At 66.8% G+C, this 15,052-nt stretch overlaps 6 protein-coding genes across 6 annotated transcripts in view; 3 read left to right on the top strand and 3 right to left on the bottom strand.

Annotated features, from left to right (window-relative positions):
* The window catches only part of CHLNCDRAFT_13873 (hypothetical protein), a gene marked incomplete at both ends in the record, with an annotated part of 1,005 nt that extends 769 nt beyond the window's left edge, over positions 1-236 (bottom strand). Inside the window, one exon of the mRNA XM_005849567.1 lies at positions 75-236. Within this exon, the coding sequence (XP_005849629.1) occupies positions 75-236 (162 nt within the window). The remainder of the gene's footprint in view (positions 1-74) is intronic.
* A 5,048-nt stretch (positions 237-5,284) lies between these two features.
* CHLNCDRAFT_143130 (hypothetical protein) lies at positions 5,285-6,526 on the top strand (the record flags this gene model as incomplete). The annotated part of the gene is made up of 5 exons (XM_005849825.1): positions 5,285-5,477; positions 5,561-5,672; positions 5,782-5,914; positions 6,079-6,180; positions 6,293-6,526. The coding sequence occupies 5 exons, from the start codon at positions 5,285-5,287 to the stop codon at positions 6,524-6,526; spliced, it is 774 nt and encodes a 257-aa protein (XP_005849887.1).
* A 413-nt stretch (positions 6,527-6,939) lies between these two features.
* CHLNCDRAFT_143129 (hypothetical protein) lies at positions 6,940-8,363 on the top strand (the record flags this gene model as incomplete). Its single annotated transcript, XM_005849824.1, has 4 exons — positions 6,940-6,994; positions 7,195-7,583; positions 7,998-8,020; positions 8,162-8,363. The coding sequence occupies 4 exons, from the start codon at positions 6,940-6,942 to the stop codon at positions 8,361-8,363; spliced, it is 669 nt and encodes a 222-aa protein (XP_005849886.1).
* A 952-nt stretch (positions 8,364-9,315) lies between these two features.
* CHLNCDRAFT_11464 (hypothetical protein) lies at positions 9,316-10,781 on the bottom strand (the record flags this gene model as incomplete). Its single annotated transcript, XM_005849566.1, has 5 exons — positions 9,316-9,407; positions 9,565-9,654; positions 9,863-9,961; positions 10,173-10,323; positions 10,677-10,781. Coding segments are annotated over 5 exons (537 nt in total), but the record flags the coding sequence as incomplete, so codon positions are not given.
* A 648-nt stretch (positions 10,782-11,429) lies between these two features.
* CHLNCDRAFT_143127 (hypothetical protein) lies at positions 11,430-12,428 on the top strand (the record flags this gene model as incomplete). The annotated part of the gene is made up of 5 exons (XM_005849823.1): positions 11,430-11,448; positions 11,597-11,661; positions 11,765-11,869; positions 12,108-12,191; positions 12,321-12,428. The coding sequence occupies 5 exons, from the start codon at positions 11,430-11,432 to the stop codon at positions 12,426-12,428; spliced, it is 381 nt and encodes a 126-aa protein (XP_005849885.1).
* A 149-nt stretch (positions 12,429-12,577) lies between these two features.
* CHLNCDRAFT_143126 (hypothetical protein) lies at positions 12,578-14,769 on the bottom strand (the record flags this gene model as incomplete). The annotated part of the gene is made up of 9 exons (XM_005849565.1): positions 12,578-12,694; positions 12,886-13,119; positions 13,260-13,298; positions 13,406-13,581; positions 13,724-13,864; positions 13,974-14,112; positions 14,190-14,294; positions 14,402-14,564; positions 14,753-14,769. 9 exons carry the CDS (start codon positions 14,767-14,769, stop codon positions 12,578-12,580), a joined length of 1,131 nt encoding a protein of 376 aa, XP_005849627.1.
* Positions 14,770-15,052: the final 283 nt, after the last annotated feature.

The raw sequence follows: 15,052 nt of genomic DNA, 5'->3' as shown, positions 1-15,052 counted from the left end.
CACACACACACACACACACACACACACACACACACGCCACACACACCACCCACCCACCCACACCACCCACCCACCTCGATGCTGCCCTTGCTGAGCTGCACAGTGGCGTCCAGGTCCAGCCCCCGCACATCGCTGGGCTCCAGCCAGCGCACCGCGCCCACGCCGCGCCGCCCCACACAGAAGTTGCACACGGCGGCCAGCGAGGCGGGGTCGCTGCGGGCCATGGCCGCCAGCTGCGGCGAGGCACATGGGGGAGGCACACAGCAGGGGGGGTGAGGCAGGGGAGGGCGGCGCGAGCAGGCGGAGCATAAAGGGAGGGAGGGAGGGGAAGGGGTTCAGCGCCACCACGCAGGCATCTAATCGCCATGTCGGGCAGAGCCGTGCCAGGCAGACGCGCATCTTGGCACTGGTGCATGTCTCATGCAGTATCCCCCGGCCCAGTCAGCAGTCCCCCCCCCCACACACACGCACACATACACACGCCCACCTGCTGCAGCGAGGGCTCTGTGTAGTAGTCGGGCTGCTTCAGGGAGGGGAGCAGGGCGGCCAGCTGGGCGTCGCTCAGCTCGCCGTCGGCGCCGCCGTGCGGCCCAAACCCATTCTCTGCACATGGGTTGGGGGCGGTGCCAGGTGTGCGGTGAGCAGGAGCAGTGGGACGAGCGCACGATCTGTGCTTCACGCGGGAGCAGCAGCCACAGCAGCAGCAAAGAGATGAGAAGGAGGAGGGCGGGCCGACCTGCCAGCAGGAAGCCGCCGTCGTCGCCGCCGCTGCTGCCCGCGCCGCCGTCTGCCCGCCTGCCCGGCGAGATGCGCAGGCCGGTGCCGGGCGTGCGCAGCGCGGGCATGCCGCCGGGCGTGCCGCCAATGGCAGGGCTGGCGCTGGTGGTGGCGGCTGCCTCTGTGGAGGGCAGGGCATCGCGCACAAACAGGCGCCGCGGGTTCTCTCGCGGCACAAAGATGCCGCCATTGGGGGTGGAGGCGCCGGCGCGGCCGTCTGCAGCCAGCGGAGCCAACCAACCAACAAATTAAGAGCAGGGATGCGGAGGCAAGCAGCGTGGGGATAGGGCAGCATGCTGGGGAGGCTAGCGGCAAGCGCGGCGTGGCGCCACGGCGGCTCTGCTCACCGCCGCCGGGCGTGCCTCCCGCCTGCGCGGTGGCCGCCGCCAAAAAGTCTGCGGGCGACTTGCTCATGCGCGTGGCGCTCATGCTGCGCCTCGGCCGCATGCGGACGCCGGAGCGAGGCGTGATGGAGCGGGGTGTGATGAGGGCGGCGGGGCGGGGAGGGCCGCCCGCCAGCAGGCCCGCGGGGCGCTGCGTCAGGCCGACCTTGTACTCGGGGGCAGGCGACACCTGAGGGAGGGAGAAGGGACGAAGGATGAGTGTTTTTGGCGCGGGGCAAGGAAATATGGGGAATGGCTGTGGGGTTGGTGGGCAAGGGGGCAAGCGGGGCATCTTGCCAGCAGCAGCAGGCGCTCGGAGCAGCAGGCACAACTGCAGGGCGGCTTCAGGGGGCCCCAGGTTAGGCTCTCGGGGAGGGAGGGGCAGCGTCGCGCACCTTTGGCGGCTCTGGCAGCACGCCATACGGGCTGGTGGCCACGCCGGGAGCCTGGACTGGCTGCGCAGGCACCAGCGCGCCTCCCATGGGCGAGGCCGCGGGCTGGGCGGGCGCAAAGCTGAAGCTGGGGGCCGCCTGGCTGGCACCAAAGAGGCTGGGGCTGGCGCCAAAGGCTGCACACGGGGGCAGGTGAGGAGCTTAGGGGTCCCGTACCCACACGTGCCGAAAAGAGGGCATGATTGGAAGGTTGGAGCCATCAGGCAGGCATGCGGTGGAGCTGGGGTATGAGGCAGCGCCAGGCGTACCTGGCGCACTGCCGCCCCCAAACAGGCTGGCACTGGAGGCGCCAAACGCCGGGGTCGGCGCCGCTCCAAAGGCGGGGGTGCTGGCAGCACCAAAGCCGAACCCGGCCGGCTTCTGCAGCGCAGGGGGTGGAGGGGAGGGGCAGGCTTGCTGCGGGGTGGGCACGGCAGGCTGAGAGCATGGCAGGCTGAGCATAAGAGGGCCGTCCGGCAGGACAGGCTGGCCCTCCTCTCAGGTACAGCAGGCCCTCCTCTGACCTGCTGCGTGCCACCAAACAGCGAGGTGCCGCCAAACGCCGGGGCGCTGCTGGCTCCAAACAGGCTGGCGCTCGAAGCGCCAAAGGCTGGGGCAGAGGCGGCACCAAAGGCCGGCGGCGTGCTGGCGGCACCAAACCCAAAGGCAGGCGCTGACGTGGCGCCAAAGGCGGGTGCCGAAGCTGCTCCAAATGCGGGCGTGCTTGCGGCACCAAATCCAAAAGCAGGCGTGCTGGCTGCCCCAAATGCAGGCGTGGGCGTTGAGCCAAAGGCAGGTGCCGATGCCGCACCAAAGCCGCCTGCAGCGCAACCAGGGCGCAAACGAGGCTGTAAGTGATCTGCATTGCCGGCCGCGCAACACTGTAGCCCCTTCCCTAGTCGGCAAAACCGTGGCTCCCTCCTGCTTGTTGCAACAGTGCAGTGGCCGTGAACCAACGCTTACCAAAGGCAGGAGCGCTGCTGGGCGCGCCAAAGGCAGGCGCGCTGGTGGCTCCAAAGGCGGGCGCGCTGGCGGCTCCAAAGGCGGGCGCGCTGGCGGCTCCAAAGGCGGGTGCTGCAGAACAAGGGGCCAGGCGGCAGTGAGACAGCGATGCAGCGTGTGCAGCACACACGGTAGCTGTCTGCAGCGTGTGGCCCACAACACACAGGTGCCAACAGCATTTGTGACATGCTCACCAGTCTGCCCAAACGGCGATGGCGATGCGGCCCCAAACGGCGACGAGCCGGCTGCGCCAAAGCCCCCAAACGCGGGGGCGCTAGCTGCTGCGCCAAAGGCAGGGGTGCTGGCTGCGCCGAATGCGCCAAAGGCAGGGGCTGCACAGCGGGGGGGCAGCCGGTGGCGCGGTCGGGGCATGAAGCCCCACCCATGCAGCAGGCACACAACAGCTGTGACTGGGACTCGACACATGCAGGCTGCGGCGTTCCCAGGTGACATCCTGACCTGATGCCGCCCCAAAGGCGGGCGCGGCGGCGCCAAACGCGGGGCTGCTGCTGGGCGCTCCAAACGGCGAGCTGGCCGTGGCGCCAAAGGTGGCGGCCCCAAAGGCGCCGCCCCCGGGCGAGGCGGCGCCGGTGTTGCCCTTGCACCCATCCTGCAGCCAGCAAGCACAGAGGCGGGGTCGGGCCCAGCCATCTTGAGCCAGCGGGATCGCGCCTCCTTTCACCGCACGTGTGTTCTTGCACACCTGCTCTCACCACCTCGCACCACACGCACACCCGCATGCGCCGATACACAGGCCACACCCGCCCACACACCTGGTAGTCCTCCCAGCGCAGCTCCTCGGCGCTCTTCCCCACATACTCTTGCATGCACGAGATGGAGTTGAAGAAGACGATCGTCTTGGCGCCGCTGCTGCCGCTGGTGTCCTGCTCCTGGGTCTTGCGGTACGCCACCTGGCGCGTGCCGCGCGCCCCGCCGCCAAACCCGGGGCCGCCAAACCCGCCTGCGGGGCGCGGCCCAGGATGCAGGCGCAGGCAGCATGCAGGGTCAGCGCCAGGCATGCAGCCAGCAGTGGTGGGCGGCGGCAGCTTGCGGCAGGGCAAGTCAGCGGGCGGAGGGGCTGAGCTGGCATGAGCTGGCAAAAGGCAGGCGCGCCCGCTGCTGGCCACACCTGCCGCCGTAGCCGCGCCGCCAAACGTCGTGCTGCCAAACGCCGTCAGCGGCTGGCCAAAGGCGGGGGTGGCGCTGGCGCCAAACGCCGGCGTGCTGGTGGCGCCAAAAGCCGGCGCCGAGGCGCCAAACCCAGGGGACCCACCAAACGCCGGCGTCGCGCCAAAGGCTGCAAGCACGGGAGTGCAGGCAGGGCAGAGCTTAGCGGTGGGGCAAAGGGTACCCTGCGAGGAGGGCTGCCAGTGCAGGCAGGCAAGCAGAACCAGATCCAATCCCCACGAGCCCAGGGGCTTGTTCAAGTCGCTCACCAGGCGCCGATGCCGCACCAAACGCGGGCGCGCTTGCTGCTCCAAATGCCGGCGCGCTGGCGGCTCCAAACGGGCTACCCGCGCTAGCGCCAAACCCGCCGAATGCAGGCTTGGCGCCAAACGCGCTGGCGGGAGCCGCGCCAAAGGCCGGCGTGCTGGCTGCTCCAAACGCAGGTGTGCTGGCGGCGCCAAAGGCCGGCGCCGGCGACGCCCCGAACGCCGGCGCGGGTGTGGCGCCGAATGCGGGGGCGCTCTGTGCACACAAGGCGGCACGGCGAACTCATGAGGTAGGGATGTGGGACCGTCTACAAGATGTCCCTACAGTGTATCAAGCAAGCAGGACTCTCCACACGGCGGTGTTGCTGCCCACCTGCCCAAACACGCCCGTCGTGGTGGTGGCGCCGAAGGGGGATGTGCTCTGCCCAAAGGCCGGCGCCGGTTGCTGGCCGAAAGGCGAGGGCGATGTGGTCCCAAAGGGGCTGGAGCCAGCCCCAAAGCCTGCACACAGGAGGATGAGGCCGCCAGACTTGGGTGACGGCAGCGGCGCGGCCAGCCTCCAATCGATCCGAAGCATCCAGCCGTCCCGCTCCTGATCGGCCCAGCGCAGGCAACCCGCTGCGCACGCAGGCTGGTCCAGCAGGTGATCGCCACGCTCACCCCCGCCACCGAAGCCAAACGACATCAGATCCTCCCAGACAATGAATGAACGCCGCTGGAGCTAGCAGAAGTCAAGGGCAGGTTCCCCAGACAAAACAGCGCCCCATCACCGCAACAAAATTATTGCACACCCTCCAGCCGCAGTGTGTGACACTTCAGTACAATTGCAGAAGGGCTGGGGACGGTCCAGAGCTGCATGGGCGCGCTGGACTCCTGTGTTTTCCAACGGGAGTTGTGTGCACTGAAATCCCATCAGGCCTCCCCACATTAGGCTGATCAATGTCCCTTTGAGCTGCGATTGATCCAGAGTGCCGTTTGCGACTGTCAGTACAAGCTGCAAGGCTGGTCGACAGCACAAGCCTTGCGATAGCACCCGAGTATGGCCAGCCTGCTGGCTGTGCCCTGCAGGGCCTCCGCCCTGTTCATCTCTGCGGGATCGACACAACGCAGGGGGGCGACACAACGCAGGGGGCTCAGAATTGCTTGCGCGTCGTCCCCCAAGAGCGGCAGCGGCAAAGGCGAGAGCGCCAGCGCCAAGACGAGCAGTGCTGCCGATGCCGAGGCCCCCAACCCTGGAGCAGGTCTCAAAGCTGTGTGGATGGGCGCCGAAGCATTTGGCAATGTAGTAGGTGCCTTGAAGAGCAGCAAGAAGCAGGGGCAGCTGCGGCAGCAGGAGGCCAGCAAGCTTGACGGGCCGAGCCTCGCAGAGCAGCAAGCAGGCGCAGCGCTGAAGCGGGAACAGGCGCTGGCCTTGATCCGCGAAGACTTCATCCAGAATTACTTCGTCACCGGTATGACTGCTTCATCACCGGTATATGACCTGCTGATGCCAGCTTCTAGCTTCTCTTACGCCCGGCCTGCTTGCTCCCTGCAGGCCAGGGTGCACTGGCGGCATACGACCCGGACTGCCTCTTTGCCGACCCCTTTGCCTCCTTCAACGGCACCGCCCGCTTCAAGCGCAATGTCAGCAACCTGGGCGGCCTCCTGTGAGCCCTCGCCTCCCTCATGAACCATGGTTGCCCAACACAGCCCCTCCTTGTGCGTGCACGCTGCCGCTGCTCTGGATGCCCCTCAATACCCATGCGCTTGCGGCAGGACGGACATTGACCTGACGCTCACGGACTGGCAAGAGGGGGAGGATGAGCTGCGCACCAAGTGGCGCTTCAGCGCCACGCTGAGCGGCCTGCCATGGAAGCCGCTGCTGGCTGCGGCGGGCGGCACCACCTTTGTGTTTGATCCGGCAAGTGGTTGACCCAGCATGGACTCGCCTCCGCTCCTGCCTGGCAGCACCCGGCCCCTGCCTCTGGCCCTGCCGCGGCCCTCGCCCAGGGCCTGCTAGTTTCCTTCCTTTGCGAGCACTGTTTGTGCCCGCCTGCCTATCCTGCGCTGCAGGCCACAGGGCGTGTGTGCAAGCACATCGAGTCCTGGGACATTGAGCCCGCGCGGGTTCTGCGCCAGCTGCTCAAGCCGTCTGCCAAAGTGCCGGCCACGCAGGTGGGCGAAGCCGCGGCGCATCGTCCTGCACCATGCCACCCCCCCTAGGGCTTCATGCAGTCTCCCCAGCTCCTCAAATGGATGTAGTGCTCCGCGGGCTCCTGCCATGCAGGCCGAAGTCCTGATGAGCGGCGTGTACGATGGGGACATCACAGGCATCTGGTATGCCGTCAGCTCCAAGGTGGTGGCCGTGGCCGGCCCCGCCTCGGCCCTGCTGGCGATGCTGCACCTGGCGCGCGGCGAGGGGGCGGGGTGGCTGGAGGGCGGCATGTACCTGGCCTTCCTGGCCGCCGTGGTCACAGAGCTGGGCAAGATCATCGGCAACGTGACAGGCGGCGGCGGCTGATGGGTGTCGCCAGCGGCCAGTGCGTGCGTAGCTGAGTGGCAAGGAGCAGCCATGCCCTGTGCCGATCGGCTACTGAATTCTGTTGTGCTGTATTTGTGATGATTTGTCTCCAGCTGGGCCAGACCTCTTGCGGTGCAAGCCAGGTTGTGTCCGCCCGGCGGGGGCGTGGCGCCGTGCGGGGCCCCCTGCCGTTCAGCCGGAAGTGGCCCCTAGCACTCCCCCCCCTCTGCTGCCACCTGGCTCTCTCTCTCCCACTTGTAATTTTCAGCTAGCTAGAGTACTCTAGCTGAAAATTAGGATTGGGGAGTCTTCGCTTGATTGGGAGTCTTCGCTTGGGTTCCCTGCCAGCCGGAACCGGCCAGGGGTCACAGCGCTGGGGGACCTCGCCCCTGTGTGTTTGCCGCCTCCTGCTCATGGCGATTCAACATGGCACACGTGCGTACGAGCTGGCGCTGTTGGCGCTGCTGGGTAAGTGCCCAGGCCGCGAGGAGGCATGCGCCTCCCCGCTGCTCCTTCAGTCCTGGTGTGACAGGCCTCTGGGGTCGGCACTGCAGTTCAGCAGGCTGCGATTGATCGGCCGGACAGCTGCTGGCCCTCGCCAGGACTGAGTGGTCGGCCCCACCGCCACCGCCCATCCGCTGCCGCCCTCCGCCCCGCCTCCCATGCAGCCTGCCTGGTGGCAGCCCACCAGGCAGCCGCGCAGCAGCCAAACCCAGGCCCCTACCCCTACCCGGTGCCCCGTGACGATGCCTACAATGGGCTGTGGACCACCTGCCACCAGAACCTGTTGGTGACGATGCAGGCGGCAGACGCCGCGGAGGAGGGATACCAGCTGCTGTTCCTGGGCGACAGCATCACGGAGAAGTGGCGGGGCACCTCCATCTGCCGGCCCCGCTGCACCAGCTGCGCCGGCATCCCAAAAGTGTTTGCGCGGCGCTTTGGCGTGGGGCGAGGCTGGAGGTCCTTCCCTGCGGGCATCCCAGGCGACCAGTCGGCCAACCTACTGTGGCGGCTGATGAATGGCGAGATGCCGCGGCGCAACGACCCCAAAGTGGTGGTGCTTCTCATTGGCACCAATGATCTGGCGGCAGCCTGGGATCCCGCAAACAATCAGACTGAGAGGAAAATTTTAGGGCGGTGCCAGGGACGGTGAACAGGTTAGTGCAGTCGTGTGCGACCTGCGACGTCGACCATTTTACAATGCCTGTGTACTCGTGCTCAGTGCTGGGGCCAGCATGGTGACGTCTTTCAGGATACTGCTGCCCAGTGTCAGCACCCACCACGCACAACGGACGCCAATACTGCCATGATGTATCGCCGATGGGCTCGCAGGCTGGCCTGGCTTCTGCGGCTGCTGTCAAGGCAGCTGCCGTGAGCCCACATCGTGGTGGTGGGCATACTGCCGCGCGGCCCTGGCGATGCCGCCAACCCTCCTAACTTCACCTGGCCATCAGTGTACACTCGGTCGCAGCGGCTGGTCAACAAGGCCCTGAGGTGAGGAGCATGGAGTCACCACACATGAGTTGCAGGGGCGGATATATGGATGCCGCCTGGCACTGACAGTAGCATCCACCGACACCACCCCCTGCCCTGACTGGACCCTCCTGGCACACCCCTGCCCTGCCCTGCCCGCAGAGTGATCACCTGGCTGCCTCCTAGCTGGCACTACCTGGACTGCGGCGCCCGCTTCATCGCCGCCAACCGCACCGCCATCGATGCCGCGCTGATGCCCGATGCCACGCACCCGTCTGCAACCGGCTACGAGCTGCTGGCTGACTGCCTGGACCCGCTGGTCACACAACTGATGAGGGTGAAGCGCCGGCCTGCCGGATTGTGACGCGGCATTGTACCAGGTGCATGGCAGTCGGTAGGTACACTGCAGTCGCGCGATCCCCATCCTGGTACTGCTACAGGTTTAAAGTATTTGTGCCACACATTTGCTTTCACTTCTGTGCCACCGTTTACCATATTTTTCGATGTCACTGGGTGATCCCCCGCCCAGTGTATTGTGAACCACATGCCTGGTACTTGGCACATGCAAGGTCACATGTGTGTTTTGTTGCAAGGCTCCAGGGGAAATCTGGCGCGGAGCGGCCTGCTGGCTGCTGGTGGGAACCCACACAGAACGTGAAGCAAGAAGGAGGGAGCAGAGCACGGAAGAGCAGCAAGCAACCAGGATCAGTCAGTACTTGCAAGGAATGAGGGAGCTGGGCAGACGGAAGAAGAAGGGAACGCACGAAGAGGGGCTGCCTAGTGAGTGAACACGGTACGAGAGGATTGCGGGCTGCCTAATGTACTGCTGAGTAGGAGGGGAGAGGTGGTGAGAACTGGGAATGGAGAAGAGGAAGGGATGTGTGGCAGTGAGTCAAGAGTAGGGGGGGCGAGAGAGGGATGTTGTACGAGGACAGGCAGCGCGAGGCGCCCCGATGCATTCAGCTCTTGGCCGCTTTGCTGCCATCGGGCTGCGGCTGCTTCTGCTGCTGCTGCTCGTCTGCTGCGGTGCCGTTGCCAAGTGGCGGCCGGCTGCTCTCGCCGTGCTGCTGCTGCTGTTGTTGCTGCTGCTGCTGCTGTGCCGCCAACTGCGCGCTGCGCTTGGAGCCCGCGGGCTGCTGCTCAAATGCCGAGGGGTGGATCTTGAACCCAAACACCTTGGGCACGTAGCTATCTGCAGGCAGGAAGGGCAGGGGGCAGGCAAACTGGTGTGCACCAAGTTGCAACTGTGGACGTGTGTAAACCACCAGGCCTACAACACACACGCACACACAGCATTCCTGCGGCCACCACAGGCCACGCGGCGGGAGCGTGCCTGTGGGCTTGGATGGCCTCAGCTGCGGGTAGGTGAGCTGGAAGAGGTGGGCAAAGGTGGTGCCAAAGTATGCGCCTGCAGGCGGCAACAGCGCAGGGAGGCAGCACGCATGCCGCTGATGGGTGCGCAATGGAGCAAACTGTTTTGTGCCAGCCAGCATCAGCACTCGCAGCTCTGAGCCGCTCGCACGCTGCGGCTGCAGCTGGCCACTGGGGCAGCGCGTGTGGCGCACCATCCAGGTTGCCGTGGTACTTGGAGCGCGGGTAGTACACATCCTCGCACTTTGGGCAGAACAGCTTGACGGTGGACTGGCGCGGGATGTCTGCAGGCGCGGGGCGGGCGGAGGAGCAGTAAGCGGGCTGGGTGAGCGAGTTTCATGCCTGCCTTTGAGATGTTAAGATGTTTTTTGGGGGGGGGGGCACAGAATGGCTACCAGCAGGTCAGCCTGGCTGGGAGAGTAACGACAGTGTCGCTGCCCTGCGCTGTCCGGCCGCAACGCCAGAGGCACCCCCACCCATCGCCGTGCGCACCTGACAAGCCCACGGGCAGGCATGCCTGGCCGTTGCAGTAGACGCGCGGGCAGCGCCCAAAGTCGCAGCTCTTGAACTTCTCCATCATGGCGCTCAGGCCTGCGGGGGCCGAGCGGGGCCAAGGTGTGCCGGGGCAGCGAGTCAGGGGAGGTGGGGGAGCAGAGGGCAGTTACCAGCCCCCAACTGACGGCCGGCGCCAGGGCTGACAGCAGCCCTCAACCCGTGGCGCTGCCGTGGAGGCCGCCGTGTCGCCCCGCCGCCCCCGGCTGCATGCTCCCGCGCCAGGCCAGCGCGTAGCGGCGGCGCGCACCCCTGCTGGTGAGGATGTACCGCGCATGTATGAGGCCGTACAGTATCTCCGCCGCCTCCTCCACAAACTCCTGCGCCTGCTCCGTCAGCACCTCGTTCTGCAGGCTCTCGCTGTCCAGGATCAGGTCCAGCGCATAGTCGTAGTAGGGCACCTGCATGGGGTAAAGGAGGGAGGTGAGGAGGGTAGGGGTGATGACAGGAGGGGAGACGAGGAGGGATGGGGATTAGAGGGAGGGGAGATAGAAGAGGGTGAGGCCCGTAAGCTGGAGGGCTTGCCCAAGAGGGTTGCTGGAAGCAGGAGGAGGGCGGCCCGACGTGCGACCGCATGCGGAGGGTTGCAGGCAAGCAGCACCGTGCGCCGCCCCGGTTGAGATCGCGGCGCAGCCTGTATCAGAGGTATTCTGTCCTATAGCGGCTGCTGTGCCAGGCGTGTGCGCAGTGTGCCAGGCAGGGCAAGCCACAACGTGCGGGGCGCAATTGCCCTGCCACCGCCACCGCGTCCCACCTGTGAGCTGAGGCCGCTGAGGTTGAAGTCATCTTGGATGTAGTCCTCCCCCACCTCGCAAAAGAACTCATTGCCCTTCAGGCTGCAGAACCAGGAAATCCAGGAGCCGACCTGCAGCAGGGGAGAGTGGGGACAGTGGCGGGTGGGGTGGGGCGGCAGCGGCGCAGACTGGCGCGCCGCGAGGCCTTGGCCAAGGGTTGCGACCCAGCTGGCGGCCTGGCGGTCCGCCATAGCTACTGCACGCGTCCTGACGGCCCATCACCCCTCACCTCCTCCTCGCTGCCTTCCTGGTCGCCGCTCTCCTCGCTGCCGCTGTCGCTTAGCAACTCCGCCTTGTCCTCGCTCATGGCTGAGCCGTCGTGGTGGCTTGCCATGTGCGTGGGAGCAGGAATGGAGGGGGACTGGCAGCAGCGGCACAAGCAGCAGGGGCAGAAGTGGGCCACTGGCTGCAGGCTGTGCCTGCCCAGACACGAAAAGGGGTCAAGGCCGCTGAGGCTGCTGCATGGGGACTGCTGCTTTGCAGGCCGCACGAGGGCAGCGCCGCACGCAGCAGGGCAGGGCTTCGTATGCCTGCGCATCGCTCCTCAGTTTCATCTGTGTCATTTCTGCTGCCCCTCCCCACGCCCCGCCGCTGATCGCCCCCTCCTGGCCAGCCATCTCACGCCCCCCGCTGCCGCCGCCAGTCCCCAGACGTGAACAACTGTTGGATTGGCGAGTCCCGCCTGTCATAAGGGGCAATAAGCGCTTGGCAGAATGACGATGGCTGCGGCAGGTCTGCAGGCTGCCCCTGGGTGCTGGGCGGCGCTGTAACATGCCCTGATGGACGCGTCAGACGGTCGTGGGGTGCCGGCTGCAAAGCACAGGGGGTTCGACCAGCCCACATGCTCAGAGCCGTTCCCAGCTCCCACACCCTACTGCAGGCTCCCTCAAGGGAGTGGGAGTTCCCATCAAGTTGCTACACGAGGCCACGGGGCACGTGTGCACGGTGAGCAGGCAGCGGCGGCGGTGCGGCCTGCGCTCCCGCCGAGGCCGGCCTCTGTCCCTGCACAGCGAGTTGGGCGCCTCAGTCGCCTCATCGTCCTCTGCAGGTGGAGCTGAAGAGCGGCGAGATCTACCGGGGCGAGATGTATGAGGCGGAGGACAACTGGAATGTGCAGCTGTCAAACGTGCAGGCCACGGGGCGCGATGGCAAGGTGCGGAGCAGCCGACAGGCAGCGGGGCCAGGCAGGCAGTGGGAGCGGGAGCATGAGCGGCAGCAGTAGCAGCAGATGCATGGCTTTGAATTGAAAAGAGGGGGAGGAGGAGCAGCAGGAGGAGCAGCAGAGGCATCTGGAAGGGCACCGCACGGCAGTCGCATCGATGCGCCGGGCTCGGCTATCCGTCACTCTCGACCGCGCTGCCCTGGCCGTGGCCCACCCTGTGCGCTCGCAGGTGACCCACATGGAGCACATCTTCATTCGCGGCGGCCGAGTGCGCTTCGTCATAGTGCCAGACATGCTCAAGAATGCGCCCATGGTGGGTGGTGTGGCATCGCTGGCGCCGCCTCAACCACCGCTGCCCTGTCATGTGCGGCGCCGCCGCCCCTTGTCCGGGCTCCACCTGCTGACTGTGTACTCTCCCCGACCCCGCTCCTCCTGCCCTCAGTTCAAGCGGATCGACCCCAAGAACAAGATGAAGTCTGCGGTACTGGGGGTGGGCGGGCGCGGGCGCGCGGTGGCCGACCGGGCAAACCGCAATGTCGGCCGCATTTGAGCACAGGGGCGGCTCCCACACCCCCACCTCCCCCACTCTGCCCTCTGTGTTGCTTCCTCTCTGCCTCTACTTCCGCCGCCACATGTAATGACGTTCTGACGCTCTGTGACAGGGCAGGGCCGCGTGCACGCCTCGCTCCACGGGCCGCCTCATGCCATCCCCAGGCTGCCAGTCACGATGTCGGACCGCACCGGCGCGCCGCCGCAGCTGCGCGCCGCCTGCGCCTGCTCCTCGCCCGGCAGGAGCTGCGTGCATGCCCTCCAGTTCTGAGGTGCAGGTTGTGTGCGCCCCTCCCACCCGCCTGCATCCGGTGGGGGAGGGCTGTGCCGTGGGAGGCGCTGTGCGGCAAGCGGGCAATGCTCCCCACATGCATGCTGCAGACGGTGCTCTCCCCCTGAGTGTGTTGGGTGTATATGGGTGTGGATGTGCATGGGTGTGGGCAGGGCCGGTCACGCACCTCCCGCAGCGTGCCGCACGGGTCGTCCCCCAGCGTGGCGTGGTAGCTGGGGAACGCCAGCTCCCACCACCAGCGTGCGGGACTGCCGCAACCACCGCCGCCGCTGCTGCTGCTGTCTGCCTGCCGGTCCCGCGCCCCGGCCTTGAGCAGGCGCATGGCCTCAACCATGCTGGGGTTGGTGCTGGTGAGGATGGCGGCGCCCTGGCCTGCCGCCAGGCTGACCCTGGTGATGTCCTGCAGGCAGGCAGGCCAGCGCTGAGGGTGCCGGCACAGTGGGGTGCATGCCCACGCACAGGGAGAACCCGGCGGGCGGGCGGGAGCTGCGCGTGCAGATGCTGTGGCTGCCGAGGCGCCAGCCAGCGCCTTGCCTGCACGATGCGGTCGGCATGCGCCTGGCTCAGGTAGTACAGGACCTGCAGGAGGCAGGCACAACCAACCAGGCATGAGGGAAGCCTTTGCGCTGCTGCTGCCGGCAGCTCCCTCGGCACGGCTGCGGCACCGGCGGCGCAGGCCCACTCACCCCCTCCACCACCCAGACGGTGGGGACCACAAGCTGCCAGCCATGCGCCTGCAGATCCTCCATCCACCCAGGCTGCGTCAGGTCGGCAGCCAACGCCACCCAGGAGCCCACGCGCAGAGGGAAGGCGTGCGCCGCGGCCGACCCGTCGTCGCCGGCAGCGGGCATGTCGAGCGGGCCTGCAGCAGCCGGCGCCAGGCGCATCCAGAGGCTCCGCCGCCAGCAAAACACATGCCAGAGCTCCTGCAATCTGCCCCCTGAAACAAAGCCGCCCCCGTCAAGCAGCGCAGCGCCCTGGCTGCCCTCCCGCTGCCGCCGCACCTTGCGCCTGCCAGGCGGCCTGCATGCCCGCGCGCTCCATGCAGCGCCACTTGAATGCCGCCATGCCTGGCAGGTCCAGCTCGAACCAGTGGATGTCGTGGCCCAGCACCAGGCTCCACGGCCGCGTGTCCAGCCCCGAGCCTGCACCCCTTGTGGGGGCCGGAAGCAAGAGCTGGGGCCAGGCGGCGGCCACGGCATGGCTGGTGTTCCATAGGCGTTGGGTGCCATGCATGCAGAGGATGCCTCTCACCCAGCAGCACCACTTGGATGCAAGGCTGCCCGCCGCTGTCGGCTGCGCGTGCCGCCAGGCGCCGACGGCGCAGCCCATGGATGGCCGCCACGATTTCGTCGTCGATGTAGCGGCACCGCAGCGCCAGCGTGACCATGGCCTGTGCCACAAGCGAGGGAGAGAACCTTGGGAGACAGGAAGCCTGACGCATCGACCACCGGCACCGCGGACGCATACCTGCACATCGGCGACGGCGTCTGCCTCCTCGCCTCCCGCTGGCGCCCCCCGCCCCTCCTTGATACGGGCGCTGCGCTGCTGCTCCAGCTCCTCCCAGGCTCGCACCTGCAGCGCAGGCGGAGAGGAGAGATGCGGCCCATGCAAGTGATGGCGCGAGGGTGGCATCCAGCCCTCTGGAAGTGGACCCGTCACTGCTGGGCCCCTGGGCTGACCTGTGGCGATGCCAGGACTGATGCCGGCACCATGGCGGAAGTGACCGGGTCGGGCAGCAGCGGGAGCAGGCGCGACGCCTCTAGCGCGCGCTTGCTGGCCACCCACAGCACTGTGTTCTCCACCAAGCCTTCCTGAGGGGCCTCAGGGGCAGCGCCGCTGCAGCTGCAGCACAGCATGAGCCGTCAGCTGAGCACCAGGGCGCGAACAGGCGACAGCAGGCGGGGGCGATGGCGGGAGCGGCGAGGTGGGCGGCGCGCCAAGAGCGGGCCATCTGGGGCTGGCTCCAGCACCCTATTGATGTGTCTGAAATGGGCTACTGGCGGGCAAAGCTACAAACGCAAAGGCCGCACCTCCCATCATGCGCCATGTCAGCCTGCCCGGCTAGAAACGCTAACGAGCTCAGGATGAAGACTGGAAAGGACCAGCAGACGGCCAGGATTGAGTACCTGCGCAAAGCCTGCGCGCAGACAAGGGTAGTGCCTATGGCGGCGCACGGTACATGCAACCGCCCCGTGCTTGCCTCCACTCTCAGCATGTCTTCTGGCTCTGCAGACCATTGCCATCCAACTGCCTGTGCATGCAGACTACCTTGCCATTCAAATGCTTCACAACCAAGGCAACGGTACTGCCGATGCATCGCAACAAAAGGA

This window comes from Chlorella variabilis (assembly GCF_000147415.1).
Source record: "Chlorella variabilis unplaced genomic scaffold CHLNCscaffold_5, whole genome shotgun sequence".
Lineage (NCBI taxonomy): Eukaryota > Viridiplantae > Chlorophyta > Trebouxiophyceae > Chlorellales > Chlorellaceae > Chlorella > Chlorella variabilis.
Note: the sequence above shows the minus strand (reverse complement) of the source record. Positions and strands in the feature narration are given on the sequence as shown.